Source organism: Salminus brasiliensis, chromosome 1, assembly GCF_030463535.1.
Source record: "Salminus brasiliensis chromosome 1, fSalBra1.hap2, whole genome shotgun sequence".
NCBI classification, from domain to species: domain Eukaryota; kingdom Metazoa; phylum Chordata; class Actinopteri; order Characiformes; family Bryconidae; genus Salminus; species Salminus brasiliensis.
In genome coordinates, this window is record NC_132878.1 from 62569101 (window position 1) to 62589451 (window position 20351).

The window sequence follows — 20351 nt, forward strand, 5'->3', positions numbered from 1 at the left end:
TACAATCTCTTTAGCACATCATGCTGAGAGGACGCAAGGAGAGGACAGCAACATTATCCAATACGACAAGCTTTCACCAGTACTGTAATTTAGCCAATAAAAGCTTATCCTAGCTTATCAAAAGTTGATCATTTTCCCTCAGGGGTCTATGAAAAGTAAAATAACAGGGTTGTTCATTTACATCTGCATGTTTTTCACCCCATCCAAACACTCCTACATTATACAGTCTATAGCACTTTTACATTCTCTACACTTCACCACCCTGAATGACTGCAGATATTTGTGAATTGTGCAGAACTTTCCTCTTTAAAGTGTGAATTTGGAAAAACATCCAAATGGTCGTACACTGAGGGGGCAAACCAGGACTGGTAGGGTAGATCTGGCAGAGCCGTGTTTGAGGAGGCGTGTCTCTCTCCCATCAGTCTCCTGAAGGCGCTTCATGCACACAGACGTGTTGAGGACGGAGCTGTGCGGATTTGGAGGAGACAGCCTGCTGGACCTGGTCACAGAGCCTTGCTTGAAGGGTGGCGATCAGCAGGTAGGACTTTACGTCTCCACGCCCTGCGTTTGGCTGTTTAGCGTGACTATAAACATTAGCACTACACGAGGCTGAATATTAGGTCCCGCTGGGCATCATGCTCCGTGTAGCTCTTATTGGATTTTTCCGTTCCACCTTAAATGCTGTTTTATTCAGGCGGCTGTACAGTGAGCCATTTAAGGTGGAACGGAAAACGCGAATAAGAAGCTAGCTAACTCCAGCCTCGTGTTATTCAGCTAGCCTACCTTTATACGTGTGGTCAGTCACAGCCTGTGGGCTTTCTGTTGATTGTCTAGGACTGGAAGTTGGCGCAGCCACATCTGTCCGTCAGCAGCCCTGCAGAAGCCAAACATGTCCTGACCTCAGGGCAGAAGGGACCCTGCCGCTGTTCCAGTGTGTGTGTGTGAGTGTGTGTGTGTGGAGGGGGGGATGGCACGCTGATGCGAATTACAAACGGACCTGCAACATGCCACGGACATTTAGGCGCGCGTGAGTGAGCCTCGCGCTCTCCACCATGCTCGTGCACTGCCAGAGCTCGAGCGTGCAGAAGCAGCGTCGTGCCCGTGCGGCTGTGGACCGGGAATGAACCAACATGGACGTGGAGAAGGAGGGCTGGCTTTCTCTCGTGGAGAACAGGACGGCTAACTGGACCGCGTCGAGCCTCTACCTCGGCGACCAGAACACCACATCTGGACAGGCTGTGTGGGGGGACGGGGGGCCGGAGGAGCCCAGCCGTCCCGAGAAGGCGCTCCACGCTCGTGAAGAAGCGTACCGGGACTTCGCCACCACCGTTCAAGTTTTCATCCTCCTCGGCTCTCTCCTAGGTGGGTTTACAGTGGAAACGTTGAGTAATAGCAAAGCAACCGCTTCTTAGCATGCTGCACGCGCCCCTTGGTCAAAGTGGGCTGAAGCAGGTGGGTGAATATTATTATTCCTTATATGAATTTAAAGGAACGCCTCAGGGGGTTTATTCTTTCCTCCTGATCGTACTCACAACCACCTGTGACATGAAGTCGATTCCCACGGTCAGTAATTTCCCTGTGCTTTGTAATTACAGAAAACCCATTTACTCCAAACACACTCATAAAGGAAACCACTGGGCAGATGCTGCAGCTTCTGTAATAGTCGTGTGATATGGCTATCTACATATAATTGGGGTAATATAAAATATAATAGTATATAGTGCAGCAAAATCACACATTCTGAGAGCAGATTGCACTACCTGCACCTACTAATGCATTTTGTCAGTGTGTATTGGGTATCGTAAGAAATGTCAGTCCAGTTTTTTATTTAATATACGCTATAATATGTTAACCATATGAAAAATGCAGGATTATTCCATTATTCAGTTATGCCACACATTTCCATTCAGTCTGAAAGAAGAGAGTCAGCATAGACTTGATTTTATACACTGCATACATCAATCACATGGACAAAAGATTGAACTGCATATATCTTGAAAATATGCGAAATATCTCATATTTACCACGCGACATTGGGCAGATCCATGTCAGTTATACCCTCATAAGAGTGTAATGCGGTCTGCACAGCTTGTCAAAACTGAACTGACTAAGGAACCATTACTTGTTGCTACCAAGAGAGCCAAGATGGAAATATGCAGTCCAGAAGCGCACAAACATTAGTGCTGTCCTGCTTTACCCTTGCAGAGCAGGAATACACTATTCATTCACAGCATTTGCAGAAGTGCTTAACTGTCCACTCAGAAAATATCCCTAATGAGTGTGAACAGGCCAATTAGTCCAAACATACCTCAGGCCTAGATACTGCCGCATGACCAAAGTCAGTGCTGATACCTAGATACAAAACCCCCCCCACAATATTTAACAGCTGCATACAAACACAACACTACGCCTCGCAGTCAAAGAAATCAAAGTAAGACAGGCCTTCAAGCCACTGACCAGGAATTACACAGTGATCAGTGATGTACAGGAACATGTGATCACTGGCTTCTGCTTCTTCCAGTCATTTATTCGCTGCATATATTAACAGCATTCTACATTCAGTACAGGTTAAGGCTGTTTATTGCACCTTCAAAACTAGAGGTGTCATAATACACATATTAATATTTCGTTTTTTTCCCATACGGTGGTCACAGTAAATTATGGACCGGTAGTTGAATAGATTTTATGCTGTATGCTGTATTGTGTGAAACACTCCAATTAAATATGGTTCTATTAAATCTACTATTCCACTGTTAAGTAGAGCTGGGCAATAGAACAATATTTTATCGTATCATGATACACTTTGTACACTGTGTCTTAGTGTATCGTGAATATCGCCAGTGCTCAAAGAATACTGATTAACGGCATTTTTCATTACAAAGAGTATTATCAGTCTTATTGAATTCAATAATTCAAAGTGCAGCATATTTTAAGTAAAAATCACAGTACTCAGTATTGGAAAGTAAAAAAAAAAAGTTATGCTGTTGATGCATTTTGTCTACATGACATTATATTGCGATAAATATTGTATTTAAAAAATGTATTTAAATATTGTGATATAACATTTTTCCATATCGCCCAGCTCTATCCATAAGTCAGTAGCCTAGGGCAGTCTCTAAAAATAATATTATTATTTTTCTGTAAATAAAAAGTGACTACTGAGGCCTAACAGCTTATTAATGCCCACTCTACTCTCACTGTTATTTCTGTTTTTCTCCACATGTTGATCATCACCTTCGAAGCATCGCCATATCTTTACATGTCAGTCATCACCGACACCCAATTTCCTCGTCCTATTGCCCCCATAACTCAGTGCTGTGATGATAACGAATGTTTGCTCAGTCACTGCGCTGTCACTTTGAGCCTGGTTTCTGAGCAGTGTTTCAAGTGTAAGGAAGGCTTTCACATGGTAATGATGACTGAGATGAGGTGTGCAGAGTGATTGTACACACATAATGCAGAGGTCACTACTGTTATGGTCATAATCCCATCTCCACAACAAGGCAGTAACAATTCCCAGTGATCTCCAGTGCCACAGCGAGGCTAGGGACAGCAAAGAGGCTTGCTGCATGAATAGGCTTGGAGTTTGTGCATTTAGCTGCTGAGCTGGAAACTGTTTATACACTTCTCTGCTGACAATCAATGCTGTACCTTCCGTATTGATCGGGTTGTAGGCTATAACCAGAGGTCTTTTCCTCTGCATGTCTTAATCTAGAAGATGGTGACTGTTTACACTGCTTCATGAGTATTTCCACACACGTAGGTACCATCATTTTTTATCCTGGCTTGAAAAGCCTCTGCTGGAAAGCTGTTCACATAACCGTATTGCTAAACTTGTTTACGTCACAAATCAGACGTCACATGCCTGATTAGCCAGTAGAGCTTTGCGTGGTGTGTGTTTTGTTGATGTTTCTGTGTGCTGGATGAATGCCCTATTCTTCAAAGCAGAAGTCTTTTTCTATATTATTTTGAGTGCAACGGCTGACATTGCGGCACTTATTCAACAGGGTTATGCAATACTCTTGTGTCAGCAGATCAGTCATCATAGTCCGGAACAAAGGCCCTGAAAACTGTCTGTTTTTCTAAACGTTTAAAAGGAAAATCTACTGAAAATCGACCAAACATGTCTTAATGATTAAACAGTTATTACTAATTAAAGAGTTACTTCGAGTGATCTAGTCGGAAATGTTCAATTCTTGAGAAATTGTTTACAGTGGTGGTGAACCGGGGACTGCAAAAATGTTGCCTATATAGCAGAAAGCTCACAGGAAGTGCCACACAAAACAGTTACAAATACTCTGCTCATTACAGAGGGACACAGGCAGGGTGTAGTAGGTTCACTAGTGTATGTGAGTTGTGTATATATTATGACCCCTGGTTCGTTATAATGAGTAAGTAACAATACACCATTCAGGTCCATGATAGTCTGGTCATTGTCAGTTACCACAGCTAAGCAGAATTCAAGTGGGGAACACTGAGCAAGTGCATGTGCATTCATATGCATACGAATGGTCAGTGGCCTGTGATTTACGTGTAAGGCAGAAATTGGGATTTTTGTACTGCCAGTCAAATTTGCAGTTACATCTATAACATGTCTGCCCCTAAAGTGTAGCAATAGAAATATCAAAACTCACAACATAAAAGACATGTGCTACTTATGTTAAGAAATATGTACATTTAATGAAGCCTTGGCTCCGCCCCACATGTAATCTGCTGTAAATCTAACTTAAATTTGTGATAACAGCATTCCCACAAATGGGGCATTTTCTAAGATCTGAGATTTCTAAGATTTTTTGTTTTTTTTTTTACTTTACAAGATATTGTTACATATAATATCATTTTAACAAGTAATTATGTTGATCCGTTCATCCTGAGCGAGATGGTGTGAAGTTGCTATAGGCACTTGGGTCATGGCAAGCTTGGAGGTGGCCTCCTGAAGGAAAAGTGGATAGAGGTCATTCACTGTCAGAGGCATAATAGCACAGCGGCAAACAGAGACAGCCTCTAAGTGTCTCTCCAATTACAGGTGGATGGTAATGGGAAAAGATGAAAGCCGCAACCTTTTCTGGGAAAAAACATATACTTGGCCGAAAGTGGGTCGCTGTTTATTGCAGAACTGGCTACAGAGAAGCCGTCACCTTTGTGCTCTGCTCACATTATCCTCTGAAGTGAGTAATACCTCAGACACTGTTTAGAGTTGATTAGTTAACATCTAAAAATGCCGTTCTAGGTCATAGACGTGCTAAGGCTATTCAAAGCGGGCTAATAGGCCAACCGAATGCAAATATTAGCACAAAGCAGACATAGCTTTTAGCAGCCTGTAGTTAAAGGTGACAGAAATAAGTCTCCCATGTTACTGTGTGGCATTTACTTTGGAATTATTTACAGGCACTTTTGATGACAGTCTCTGGCAGTAGCATGCTGGAGGTATTATGTACTCCAGCAAGTCTTTTGATACATATATAAAAGAAAAAATACGAATATTAAGTCCGAGATATTAAAAGGGAGTTTGTCGCCCATCTGCTGCAGTAGACTACACCAGATGTTGGAACACTGCTTTGGGGCCAGACCCTGAGGACCTCAAGATCTACAGACTACAGATCCATTGCTAACCTTTCCAATGATGGAAAACTGCTAGAATGTGCTGTGGCTGCCCAATTACTATTTTTAAATTGGAAATAAGAGTTTTTCCAAACAAAGCTTAGCTTAGCTTAGCCCAGCTTTCTTCTTATAACTTTAAACTGTTTTAATCTGGGGTTAGAGTTAACCACAGGGTTATAAACATTTTATTGTTAGGAGTTAACTCAGTGTAGTTGAACATACTGGTTCTCTTGGATCTTACTGCCACCTTTGTAGCCTCAAAAATCAGGTTAGCCTCACTGGTTTAAATCTTACTGATAGACATTAGTTTTGTCTCTATTTAAGGTATAAGTCAACCATCTCATCTCAGTGGCGTTCCTCAGGGCTTAGTCCTTGGGCTGCTACACTTCATTATCTACATGCTCCACATTGGCAAACAGAAAACACAACAATAAAATAATAATAAATCACAGGTGAGGCTAATTAAGAAAGGTAGACTGCACACACCAAACATCTTAAATTTGATCACATCCTCTTTCGCCTAGGTTTGGACTCTTCATGTCAGTTTTGTGTCAGACACTAACATTTGATAGGCAATATAAGTCAAATGTAAATGTTACTATCTATGTTCTAGATTGTGTCTCTCTAGTTCAAACTCTTGCGATGCTGTGTTGTGCCTCTGGGCTTAACAAAGTGTAGTCGTACCAAACTTCTTGCTTACATCAGATCATGGGAACATTTCTCATAACTCACACTCTCAAATGTTTACAGTGGTTAGCTGCTCAGTTCTGTGTACAATATAATATCCACCTATTGGCATGGTTTTGTACCTTCCTACCTTTTTGCCTTCCATCATTCTTAATGACCTTTTCTGTTCTTCTGATACTCACTTACTCTCTGTTTCTCCCTCCAGGCTCCGTACCATGGGGGCCAGAGCTTTTAATGTAGCTGGTCCTGAACTATGGAACACTATTGATGCTCGCATACGTGCCTATACCCCTCTCCATTCTTTCAAAAAGCAGTTGGAAACTTTCAGATTGCCTTCTCAATTACATAGTTATTGTAATTGTAGTAGCTCTATGATTCTTTATTCATCCTGTAAAAAAATTGCTTCTAATTTAAATTTTATTATGGAAATTCTACCTCACTCGTATATTATTGTGTATTTATTCTTTTAATGCAATTACAGCAAGTTTGGGTAATATTGAAAGACGCTTATAAATAAAATGTATGTGGGGATGTCTTTCTATGTCATTAACATTTCATTTCAGTAATATGCACAAATCCTTCCAGTGAAAAACAATACACACATCTGCCTGCATGCAGTTGTTTACCACTCGTCCTGCTCTTTTTCCCTAGGCAATGCAGCTGTTCTGTGGTGTACCTGCTGCACCAATGTCTTCAAGTCGGTCACCAGCCGCTTTATCAAGAACCTGGCCTGTTCGGGGATCTGCGCCAGCCTGGTGTGCGTGCCCTTTGACGTGCTCCTAAACGCCAGCCCAAGATGCTGCCTGTGGATGCACACACTCCTGCTCTGCAGGGCCATCAAGTTTCTTCACAGACTCTTCTGCTCTGTCACTGTCCTCAGCTTCGCCGCCATCGCGCTGGACAGGTGAGAGGGATGCATGTGTGACTTACAGAGGAGTGAAAGAAAGAAGCATGGCAGTGATTGCTGATTGTATCAGTAGTCAAGTAATATACCGATTATTTTCATGGATAATTAAGTAAGCCAGGTTTCTTTTAATGAGAAAAAAATAGACTTAGATAAAAATAGCTCAACAGGCTCTAAACATTGATTGGAAAAAATATATACAAAAAAAACCTTTATTCATATAATTATGTAACAGTGCAGAAATCTTCATAATGCTGTCATGACTGGCTAGGTCTGACAATGACTGGTGAACACTCGCAGGGACGGTGCAACGCAAGTGTTTAATGAACCAAAACGGGGGATAAACATAAACCAGAAGCGGCAGCAAAGTACAGGGTAAAACTGGTAACAGAAAAAAAACACGTGACAAGGCAAACAAGAAAGCCACCTGAGGCTGGTGGATAGCCAGAGAGCTAGGCGTGAGCGGGTTAACAAAACAGAGTTAGCACTAGAAACGAAGAAAGTCCCATGTGTCCCACAAATGCCATGTGTGCAGAAAGCTTATTTGGCCCAGTTTGCATTTAAGAGGGCCAGTCGGGAGGTGGGGGAAGCTGAAAACAGGTAGGGAAAAATCAACCCCACCATAGTTGCAAGTTTAGTGACTTGCTGAGTTTGAATGAAAGGGAGAGCAGGCAAACCTGGATAAACCAGTCTGCAAGATGTGCCTCAGAACAGTAGGAAAAATCCTATTGTTGCTATTTTTTTTATAATTGTTAATTATAGCAAAATATAGGAAATGAAGAGTGAGAAGAGACTTGGTCAAATATGATTTAAATTTTATTCAAATTATCTTTCAGAAGTTTCAGAAATATCGGAAAAGACCAGCACAGTAAAATAGAATTTGCTCTAATACATGCCTAAATACATTTACATGATATAAATGAACTTTTGCTACTATTTTGTGATACTTACTAAAAGTTACTTTTATGGTGCATAATGTGAATCTTGAGAATTAAAACCAGTGCTAAGAGGGTGTATAATGATCAAATATACAGTCATATACTAAACTACATAAAATATCCATGTTATATTTCACCCTGTATGAGGTTGTTCCTCACTCGCCCCTGTGTTATCCTTGATGTTAATGTAATGCCCTCAGTTAATGTTCCAAATCAGTAGGTGCAGCACTTGTTCCGGCACAGCAGAGCTATAGCACATTTAAGGCAAGAAAGTAATTACTGTATTTAAAAGCTTCTCCAAAACACTTGCCAGTGTGATCACAAGTCAACGATCAACATCACTTTGCTATCTAAAAGCTGGCTGGCTACAGGTCTGAAAACAGCAGAATCTGTCTCATTAGGACTTTTTCATACTCCCAGTTTCACCAGTGTCTTGTCTTCATCACACAGAGTTTTATCATCAGCACTCTGTTGTGTGTTGTGTGTGTTAGTCAACAGCAACTGCTCTGGGCTGTCTGATACTCTGTGTATCTATAGTTGAGCTAGCTAAGCAAAGACAAGCTACAGAACTAAACATTTTTTTTTTCTTTTTTTTTTCTTTTAAATTCGTTCCAACGTCGGATGTTTGATCTGAGTCGTTCTTGTCTAAAGATTTGACTTGAGTATGTTGTGTAGTGAGCAGACTGTTATACTGATAACTAATCTAATGCTAACCAGCTTCTGTCTCCTGATTCAGAGCAGATTAACATTTGTAACTGTCAGACTGATGGTTGAGCATTTACTGAAGGATGTGAGCAAATTGAACGTCGGATTTGAATGTTTTTTTGTTTTTTGTTTTAAAATAACGCAGGCTAAGATTGTACAGATTCCACATTTAGAATTTCAATTTAGAACCACCTGTGCTACTTGCGCAGCTTTTGCCACTCCCCGCCCTCAGTAATACTGTATACCGTGGCAATATTTTAAGACGATATGACCTATAACTCTTTTTTTTTTTTTTTAGATTTCAATAATGGTAATTCATGCTTGATAACCCTAGGCATGAATTTCCAATATAATGGTAGTGGCAAGATACTAAGGGTGTATCATTTCTAATGGCAGCCTAGCTAGCATTTAAAGTTTGTAGCAGATATTCCTGTAACATGGTTTCCTTTTTGACTGGTGCAGTTTTACAGCGAATCCTTCAAACTAAAGGGCCACTGAAGCCTAAATGAAAACCTGTAATCATGCCTAATCATGCCCTATGCTGGTGCTGTAGTAATCTCAGTAGAGCAGTTCAAAGAAAGCCCTTCAGATAATGCATCTTTAAGGTGAGAGGTGAATTTTTGGGGGCAGGCTATTCAAATGTTTTGTTTTGCTCTCAGGTGAATGCAGAGAGGAATGGAACGGTATAACCGTGTCTTCAAATAGTTATTACAGTGGAGAGAGTGATGGAAGTGACACATCAGATGAGGTGGATCACACGCTACAAGCTTTGCTAAAAACTAAATCTCTCTGGTTTGAGATTTTAGGTAATAGAGGGTAAGCATGTGACATCACAGGTGGTGGGACTCACTGCAGACACGCAGAAAGACAGACCGAGTGGCAGCGTTAGCGTTCAGTGTGAATGCCACTAATACAGCAGGAAATCAGAGTTATCCTTTTACAGGCTAGCGAAAGCTCAAGAAAAGAGAAACTCCAATGTCTTTGTGCTCTCAGATATGAGGTGTTGTCCTTAAAACAGGTCTAGCCTCGTTCCTGGTTACACATCGCTGTCCATGGTCCATTGGTTCTTTGGTTCTTTGGTAATTTGGATGGACTGCTGTCGAGTCCAGCTGCCTTTAGCTTGAGCAGATAATCGTTTGTTTCATTCCTGGCTTGACCGCTTTTCCTAAGAAACACAGCCGTGCTGCAGAATGCAGAGTGCTAATTGTAGCTTAGTTGCATTTAGTAGCCTATAGATCAGTACACAGTCAGGATTGGCTGACCACTGCAGGAATTCCCAGGGATGATATGATGCTTTTTGCAGTGCATGCTGGGTATTGTAGTTCAAGGATATAAACTCGAGGCGAGGCTTCTGCTCTACAGAATACTGCATAACATGACAACATGTTAAGCACTGTTTTTTTGAATAACTGCGTTTAACCTACGGATTCAGGGAAGCTCTATAAGAGAGAGCGTAGGATGCTCCAGTCCTGTTTGTTTCCTGCTCACTTACAGTTTGATGCAACCTGTGGGCAATTTCTCATCAAACCAACTAGCTATTGCTCAAGCTTGTGCTTCCATAGCAACATATCCTGGCAAAGCCCTCTATCAGTTCACTGAATAATTTATTTTGCTTGGGTCTACAGGGAGATTTTCTCCTTACAGGAGCTGCCAAGACTCCTGCAAGGAGACACACACACACACACACATACACATACATAATCATTTAAAGAGAATACCTACAGTAGGCTCGTTCTGTATATACTCATACAATGGCAGCACCATCATTTAAATCCATTTTCAAGTGTCTGGAAGCACATGTTTTACAGAAAGCTCTCCCTCTTCCTCCCTGCTGGCTTTTTCACACCCCAGAGGCACTCAACCCAGAGCCGTGATGCAGGATTGAGCAGCAGAAGGGCACTCTTTCAGCCAGACAGCACTGACGTGTGTGTGACTGTGACCAAGCTGCTACGAATGAAGCTAGACCTCAGCCAAAGAGTTAGTAACTCGTAGACTGGCTTTACATGGTGCAATTTTCATACAGCTGGTTGCATGTTGTAAGTGACATGCAGCCTCACTTCTGCGCTACCTGGCTGTTACACAAAGCATTTAACACTTTACGAACACTATGCAGACAAAAGTATTGGGACACATTCATTGTTTCTTCCGAAATCAAGGGTACTAAAAAAAGAAGCGTTGATGCTGCTTTTGTTGAAATAACTGTTTCTACTGTCCAGGGCAGGCTTTCTAATAGAGTTCGGAGCATTGCTGTGAGGATTTGATTGTATTTAACTGACTAGCATCATGCTGAGTAATGGGGCAGTACCAATGCTTTGACAGTTGTAATATCCTACAGCCTCAGGACTGAGTCAAACTTAAAGTCAAAGCCAAAGTCACCACCACAGATGAAACACAGCTCCTCCAGGGCATTGGGCTACATTTAACACAGAACAGCTGCAGACAGACAAGAATTACACAAAATGTATTACAGTATATGCAATAACTGTAGAACCATTAAAGGACAGCAGACACTAGACTTTATGATGTATTGTATTCAGTGCACTGATTATTATTAGAGTTGTGTATTGGAAAGAAGCTGGCAACAGGTATGACAATACAGGGGTTATGATTTCATATATTGTGATGCTTGTAAGCATGGTGATTATATTGCTTTATTTCTTTTAAATCAAATGTTAGGAAGACTGTCATAGCATAAAAAAGTATATAAACATTTTGTCCAATCAGAACAGAGGGATCTGAAGACTGTCTGACAATTGTTTTCATATAAAATATTCATTAAAAATCAATACTGCATGTTTGAGAATTAGTACAATATTACTAAACATAATATGGTGATACACAAGTGTGTTGTTATTTTTTTACACTCCTAATAATTAGTAATAGTCTTTGCAGCATAACCACAAGCATTGTCAATACTGCAGGCAGGGTATACCAATGAATGTGTCATGGATGACCACTCAAATTTTTTTGATGACTCCTGTGCTTTAAATGGTAAAGTAGTACAGACAAAACAGGTTAATTAAAATTTCATGAGAATTTTAGGGGTGCCAATAATTCCATTATTCCAAACATTTTCTGCTAAAATCCTGATTGCTGCTAAAGCAGGAGAGAAATTCTTTGAACATTCTTGTTGTACTGATTTGAGTAAGCCATATATTTAGCTGATCTCAGGTTCTGAAAAATGTTGAGAGAATAAAATGGACCTTTTACAGGAAGTGCAAGGAAATGGTAGGATTTGTAATATGGGTTATGTCGAACTGAGTTCAAAATGAACTCAAAACTGTTTGCAGTGTGGCACAAGCTATGTTATGATTCTGGTGATCACACTGATTTGTTAATAGCTTTTTAGCAAAAGTCCCTGAAAAGCACAGAATATCTTCTAACACTGGTTTATTTTCCTTTACTTGCAGGTACTATTCTGTGTTGTATCCACTGGAGAGAAAGATATCTGATGCTAAATCCAGAGACCTTGTGATCTACATATGGGTGCATGCAGTGGTGGCCAGCATCCCGGTGTTTGCTGTTAGCAACGTGACTGATGTCTATGCCACGTCCACCTGCTCTGAAGGCCACTCGTTGGGCCACCTTGTTTACATGGTAGTGTATAACGTCACCACAGTAATCTTACCCCTGGCAGCTGTATTTCTGGCAATGGCGTTGATCCGCCGAGCGTTGAGTGCCAGCCAGAAGAAGAAAGTGATCATTGCAGCTTTGAGGACCCCTCAGAACAGCATCTCCATCCCATATGTTTCCCAGCGTGAGGCTGAACTTCATGCCACATTGCTGTCTGTGGTCCTGGCTTTTGCGCTCTGTAGCGCTCCCTACGCTGCTCTGGTGGTTTATCGGGCACTGCCTCCAGGGGCCTCTGAAGCTTCGGCTTGGCTGCGACTGACAGCTGTTTGGCTGCCGAAAGTGTCGCTGCTGACCAACCCGCTGTTGTTTGTGACAGTGAACCGCTCTGCACGACGCTGTCTGCTGGACGTTTTGGCGCGACTGCAGCGCCGCTATAGCCGCAGGAATGCAGTTAGCGCTGGGGGTCTAGCTGAGGCTGGGCCGCTGGGGGGCGAAACCGTGGCTCGATCGGGAAGTCAGCTGCTAGAGATGTTCAACATTGGCCAGCAGCAGATATTCAGACCCAACGAGGAAGAGGATGAAGAGGAGGAGAACGAAATCCCCTCAGTGGCCTCAGGCAGTTTCCAGGCCAAGCCAGAAGAAGGGCCCGGGTGTGGGAAAGCAGTGACGGGGATAGTTGGGACGGCAGTAGCCCAGCAAGTGTCTGGAGAAGTGCCCAAGGAGACGGTGGCTTTGCCTTTACCAAAACACTCCCCGATTCAGTCCTGTGCCTACTCGTCCTCGCAGGTAGCTCCAGCCACACCCACTGACCCTGAAGACGCCACACAGTTTGGCTTCGGCCCCTTTGAGCTGCCCCCGCAGTGGCTGCCTGAGACCAGGAACAGCAAGAAAAGACTCCTTCCTCCTTTGGGAAACACGCCCGAGGAGCTGATTCAGACCAAGCAGCCCAAAGGACGCCCCGAGAGACGCATCAGCAGGAACAACAAAGTCAGCACCTTCCCAGCTGTGGACCCCTGAGAGGCAGCTATGACCAACCAGCATATCAGACTTCTAATGGGGCACCTGAAGGTCCTGGAATAATAATTTAAGAAACTCCTTTACTAGTGTTTTTAATACCTGATTATTATTTTTATTTTTTGTGAATGTCTTGATTTTTTCTTTTTGTTTTCTTTTTTGTTTTGTAAAACAAGAGACAATTCCTTCTTTGATGAGCTGATTTATGGAATGGAAAGAATTTAGCTGATCTCAGGCTCTGAAAAATGTTGAGAGAATGGAAACTGATCTTTGCTGCAAGTAAATGATAGGATTTGTAATATGGATATAATGTGGATTGTGTAAAACTTGTTGAATGTGGGAATAAAATGCACTCAAACTTGGTGTGAAAAAATCGCAAAAGAGATGATTCTTGAGGTCACATGAAATTTAGGGTAACAAGGGCAAAATCCTGCATTTTACTGAAATATATACTGGACCAAAGTCATTTAAGCTGCTGGTGGAACTTTTTTTTTCTCACTTTTTACTGTATTTATTAGGGGTGCAGCAATCATGAATTATGTATGGCTGATTACAGAAGAAAATAATTGAAGAAGAAACCAATTGCAAAATGGTACCAATTGTTTTGGGCCAACTTTTATAAATTCATTCAACTACTAATATACCCATTCTGTCACGCCCTAGCCTTTTTCAAGTAGGAGTCACTTTTTGGACTCCATTCCAACTTAAATAATACATAAATGGCGCCTCACCTGGTGTAACAGGTAGCTAAATGCAGACAGCTAACATATTCTTGTCTGCTTTCACACAGTACTGCAGGTGTTCAATGGTATGCTCTAGAAGCAAATGCCACAACAAGGTACAGCCCTGAGTGACATTCATGGTGGCTTTGTAAAGAGATTACATCTTTGTCATGTTATTCTTTCTATGCACTCACTTTTAAAAATCACATTAAAAAATTGCTAATCATAGATTCACTCAGCATCACAAGAGAGTGACACATTGACTGGGTTCATTTGATTGCAGAGTGTGTCGGTATCGGTATCAAGCTCTGATGAACAAATACAGTGTGCTGGCTGACAGATGCTACAGGATGCCTTAATAAACCCAGTGATCCAAAGTTAAATGTAATGCAGAAAAGGTTATTTTTTACATAAAAAAACATAATAGAAAGAAAATGGACTCAGGAAACTCTTTATCCGTATTGGTGCGGAATGAGTTTTACCTAGGGAAGCATTGTTGTTTAAATGATTGCTGATCAAATTTCTTATTGCTGAGTGAATAGGCTGAACCCAGAGTTGAATCCTTCAGTAACAGTAGCCATGTCCCAATCCAAGGTGGATACTCTAATGATATAACAAAAAAAAACAAAAAAAAAAACATCTGACAGACTTTAGTATTGGCAGAAGTGTCTCCAGGTTAAGGATGCAGTCAATGTACACTGCATTACTTGTGGTGACAGTTAAATGCACCCTTTGTTTCAGAAAAGGGTCAGCCTTTTGAGGCCTCCTCAGCTGTGCGTGACCAATTACTGAAGAAGGGCCCTCAGACACTCCTACAAGCGAGGCCTCGCCTACCTGCAGGCTGTAGCCCTCACTTTGAGACAAGACTGTTGAGTGTGTCCTACAGTTACCTCATGCCCGTTACCTTACCCAACCATCTCTGGTAAAAAGCAATTCAGCTCCAGTAATGCTTTATACACGCAAACCGCAGGTGATCACATATCAGCAGTCCTGACCTGACCTAATGCTGTCAGATACTGTGCACAATTCTGTTCGTCTCACATTGACGCAATTCCCTCACGGACTTTGCTGTGAATTTCATGCTAGCTCAGGGAGTCATCTGATACAGAAGTGTGGAGACAGCCGCAGGTGTCCTGCAGGAGTCGGGGACATCTGTTGAAATCTCATTCCGACTCTTGTCACGGCTGTAGACGCAGATGCAAGCTGACTTTTCTGGAGCAGATAGATCAGATGACAGCTGCCAGGTCTTTCACTGTTTGAAATTCTTCTCTGGGAATCATGCATGCTGTTTAATGGGAAGCTTGAGAAGAATCCCAATGATGCTGTAGCAGGCCAGTATGGAGACATTATGGAGCATTAGTGAAGCTAAACCTCAGCTCTCTGTGCTGATGAGCACTTTTTTATTCATTTTACTCACACTCTGCTGATCTCGTCTATGTTGTTTATGTGACTTTGACATGTCTATCTAATAGCATTTAAGAGAGCCACATTGTGAGGGCGCTCGTGATTGGCGATGTCACGCTCTGACAACAGGTGAGAAAACAAACAGGCCCACCATAGCTGTGAGTTATCTAGCAAACTGCTCCAACCAACACTTTTATCCAAAAAAATCAAGCACCCTATACGCCTACATGGTTCCCATGGACGTGTTGTGCTGATTAAACTAACTGATTTTCTTGGAGTGACTCTCCACTGTCCAGGGACGGCTTTCTACTAGATTTTGGAGAATTGCTGTGAGAATTTGATTGCATTCAATGACAAGAGCATTAGGAGGTCAGTCTGCTTGGTGAAGCTACCCAGTTAGCTAGCCGAATTGAATTTGCTGAGATTGTAGCTGGGTTAGCTTTTAGCCTAGTACCTGCTCGCTTCCCTGGGTTTGGCTTCCTTGCCGGGGTTTTTGAATTCCCCTTCTGTTAAAAGTCTGTTGGTTAGGGGTTTAGCCTAGCATGGATTTTGCTTCCACAGACACTGGCACAGGAAAAGCCAAACTTTTGACTATGAGGCCTTTTGCTAATGGGCTGGATGTGCGCAAATTGTAGGAGTGTAAATAGAATGATTCATAATTGTTATGTTTTGATTATGCAGAAATGAAGATAAAAAATTTTTTTTTATTGAATATTTCACACACTGCGCTGTACTAAACCCTTTTAACCAACACTAATTCTGCTCTTTGTAATGAAACCTGCAGTTTGCCTGTGTTCTTTAGATCACTATCGATATCCATGACATTCTCAGAAAATTATATTGTGACACATTGTGATGCAGTGTATTACAATATTCATAAACATTGTCATATTGCCCAGCTCTGGTGTAGCCTACAAATCTTACGCACCCAGAGAGAAGGAACCTAATTATACTTTTTAATGCATAATTATACATTTTAACAAGATTACTGTGAATGTCTGAATTCACCCAAAGACCCACAGAACATCTGTGACTGGCATTTACAGATTAGTTTAGAGGCCTTATTACATAAATCAGTATTGTGAAGGCCAATGTTATGCAAACATAGTTTTGACAAATACTAAACCCACTAGTCAAGTCAAGTCAAATTTATTGATATAGCGCTTATAACAACTGTAGTTGTCACAGAGCAGCTTTACACAATCGGTAATTAGTAAAAATAAGAGAAAAAATTAAATTCATTAAAAATAAATTACATAAAAAGACATAAAAAATCTAAGACCCCCAGTAAGCAAGCCAACGGCGAGGAAAAACGCCCTTAGAGCTGGAGGAAGAAACCTTGAGAGGAACCAAGACTCACAAGGGGGACCCATCCTCCTCTGGTCAGAACTATTTATAAATTATTGATAAAAGTCACCAAACCATCTATACTGTTGAACTGCTCTGATCATAATCATAATATAATAATCATGGTGTAGTAGAACTTAATATAGTCATGGCAGTGATGGTCAGAGTAATGAGAGTAATGATAGTTATTAGTGGTAATATTAATAGTGGCAGATAGTTAAGACTCCATTTAGGTTTTAACATGGTCATTAGGCTAGTAGCAGTGGTAGGAGGGTGAGCCGCTGGTCTGGCATAGGTGGTGGTGGTGGGGGGGCGGGCCAGCTGGTCGGACTGGCAGGTGGCAGCTGGTCTGACGCAGATAGGATCTTTGGAGAAATTCCATGGAAGGCCCACTAAAGATAACTCTGGCTCCCATATAGATCCATTTAGTGGATGGTTTAGTCAATGTTAGGTTCTTCAAGTTACTTACCAATCAAAGGTTTTCCTAGGAGCCCTTGTTATGAAGAATGCTGTGTAAGACAATGCCTTACTGACTGAGATTATGGGTCACATTAAGGAAGTCTAGAGGAAACTCTCCTCTAAAGACCTCAAGGTCATGCTCCATGCCTCTGCCTGCAGCCTCAAAGGAAGATCCATATCTCTGCAGGTGTGCAGTAGTATAGCTACAGCTTGACAGCTTTCTTCACTACACTGATTTCACCGTAGGGATGCACAGAGATATTGAGAGACATTTTCACAGAGACACTGCTGACATTTGTAAAGACCCACAAAAGAGCAAAGACCATCGTTGACAACTGGTATTTCGGACCAGAAGCAGGAGGATTCTTTGTGTACAGCTCATATCAGCTTAACTTAACCTTGACTTTATATTAGGTGTCTGAACAGTCAACAAGTAACTTAACTGCGGTCACTGCTATCCTTTAGTTGCTCAGCCTGATCTTCAGTAATGTAATATCTATTTATTTCTCAATATACAAAGGAAGAGAGAGAGATAGTGTGAAACCATTTCTTTTCTAATAAGGATATGGAATTCTTGAGTGTTGGCTGATACCAGTACAACTTATTATTCTTCATCAATAGCTGCTGAGCTTCACAAGGAGCTGTTTTTAATTGAAGCACCTCACTTAATATGCGCATCTACAAGTAGGCAAACATGCCCCAACCACTCAAATACTCTACTACCCCACAGCTAATAAAAGCACACCACACAGTGTAAACGTGGCTGTTTCTGGCTAGATCTGTTACAGGATTAGATCAGATCCAGAATTTATTTTTTGTTGATATTGATCTGATATTGATACACTTCAAACTTATTTGCCACCTCTAAAATTATTATCTCATGCATTTAATGGAACAGTGAAAAATAGAGGCACACTAAATATCAGTGGCTGGTATTATTTAACCATAAATGTAAAAATGGCATTATTATTATTATCAGTCTAATCATTTTGCCCTCTCTAGATGTTGGATATTTCCATTCAGATGGGGCATAACAGATAACTATTGTCCCTCAGGCAGAAAATACCTCTCGTTCTTCAAAGGTTCATTAGTAAAGGCAATGTTTCTTCATAGAACCATGTTGATGGCTCTTTATCTGGTTAAATGATTCTTTCGACCGGTGAACCTTTTGTAGATGGTTCTGCATGCACATGTCTGTCTAAATGTTTGTGGACACCTCTTCTTAAGAATGCATTCCGCTACTTTCAGTTGCACCTATTGCTGACACAAATGTGTAAATGCATGCACACACACACACACACACACACACACACACACACACACAGCTTGTCTAGTCCCTGTTGAGAATTCTACTGCCAGTAGAATAGCACTTCTTGGAAACATAAACCTGGTGGCACCATCCCTAATGCCAGGCTATAGAGGGGTTTAAAGACCCCCAGCATTGAGCTGTGGAGCAGTGGAAGAACTGTGTTCTCTTGAATGATGGTTGTGCTTCATCCAATACTCTTGGGATCAGTTGGGGAGTCGGGATGAGGTAAGGGTGGTGATCATCCTCCTGACCTCACCAATCATTCAAATCAAATCATCACAGCAGTGCCCCAAAACCTAGTAGAAAGCCTGGACATTTCCCTGGACAGTTACTCCAATGTAATCAGGATAAACTGAATACCCTTGATTTCAGAAGAAACAATGTATGAGCTGGTGTCCCAAAACTTACGTGAAGGAAAACATATGGCTTGCTTTGTTTCACTGATCCCTGATGTTTCAAGGATCCATGCACTTTTAATACACACTGATCCCTCAGTTCCCTCCAAAATGGCTGGCTGTATTCTGAGCTCTTTGAAAGCTGATTGAAATGTTTTGGCCTAGTGCACATCCTGATTAGAGAGGTTTAGTTAAATCCAGAAACTGTGCCTGCATTGATTTCTAATTCTTCCTCAGAAGAACTGCTCCATGTGACTTAGCTCCTCAGCTTTGACCCCAAGCTGCTGAAGTGCTGCTGTTCTGCACGTTTGGGAGGCAAAATGGCACATTTTCTTTGAAGGTTGTAAGTGGTTTGGGTGTGCTTTCAGAAGTGGAAATTGTGCTTATCCAGAGTTTATCCTCTCCTCTGCTGCAGTAACTGGGAAAGCTTCACACTAAATGTTGCAATATTGACACGCTGGTGAGGTCACACACTCTGGATCACAAATCCCACTCCAATTCCAAAATCCCAAAGGTACTGGATGGAGGTTCCACGTCACTCCAGAAAATGCAGTTCCTCTAGCTGAAGCCTGGCATTGGACATGGTGACCTTAGGCTCATGTGCAAGTGCTCCAGAGCATCCCAGTCTACAGGCAGTGCTTTTCCATAGAGCTGTGTGTGCATTTGAACACCTGTCTCAACCAGGGGTGCACCTTACAGTAGCTAAACTCAATTACAATTACAAGGGGTGTCTAGATACTTTAGGACGTATAGTAAACTGAGCAGTAATGGTGCTTCAGCATGTAAAATGTACTGCGTAGTAATTATTATGATGTATTCATAATTCCTGTCCTCAATAAAGACCAATCAAAATTGACGTTAGTGAATTAATGCATATTAATAATTCATGCTCAACGGCTGTCCACAGGCCAGCTGCCCACTCTCCAGCTACTGCTACCTGCCTCAGACTAGTTGCCCACTTTCCATTACAGACTATATTGAAGTTTACACAGACTCTAAAGGGCTGCTATTATTAATAGTATCATTATTATTATTATAATTTTAAGCCCTTTTGTGAGGTTTTTTTTTTGTTGTTCCTCCCAAGCTTTCTTCCTCTAGCTCTGAGGGAGTTTTTCCTTATTACTGTAACCTTGAGCTGCTCACCAGGGTCTTATTAACAGATTTCTGTAAAGCAGCTTTGCAACATCGGTTGTAAAACGCACTATATAAAGCATTTCTATGATTTCATTTGTGTTCCAAAAATAACAATAATTAGGCGGGAATGAGAGTGTCACGCTTTGAGAAGTTTGGAGG

The 20351-nt window shown here is 41.6% G+C and overlaps 1 protein-coding gene across 1 annotated transcript; it reads left to right on the forward strand.

Annotated features, from left to right (window-relative positions):
- The first annotated feature begins 436 nt into the window (after nucleotides 1–436).
- Nucleotides 437–13795, forward strand: gpr176 (G protein-coupled receptor 176). The gene is made up of 4 exons (XM_072685495.1): nucleotides 437–538; nucleotides 835–1362; nucleotides 6940–7192; nucleotides 12246–13795. The coding sequence occupies exons 2-4, from the start codon at nucleotides 1131–1133 to the stop codon at nucleotides 13423–13425; spliced, it is 1665 nt and encodes a 554-aa protein (XP_072541596.1). The 5' UTR covers nucleotides 437–538; nucleotides 835–1130; the 3' UTR covers nucleotides 13426–13795.
- Nucleotides 13796–20351: the final 6556 nt, after the last annotated feature.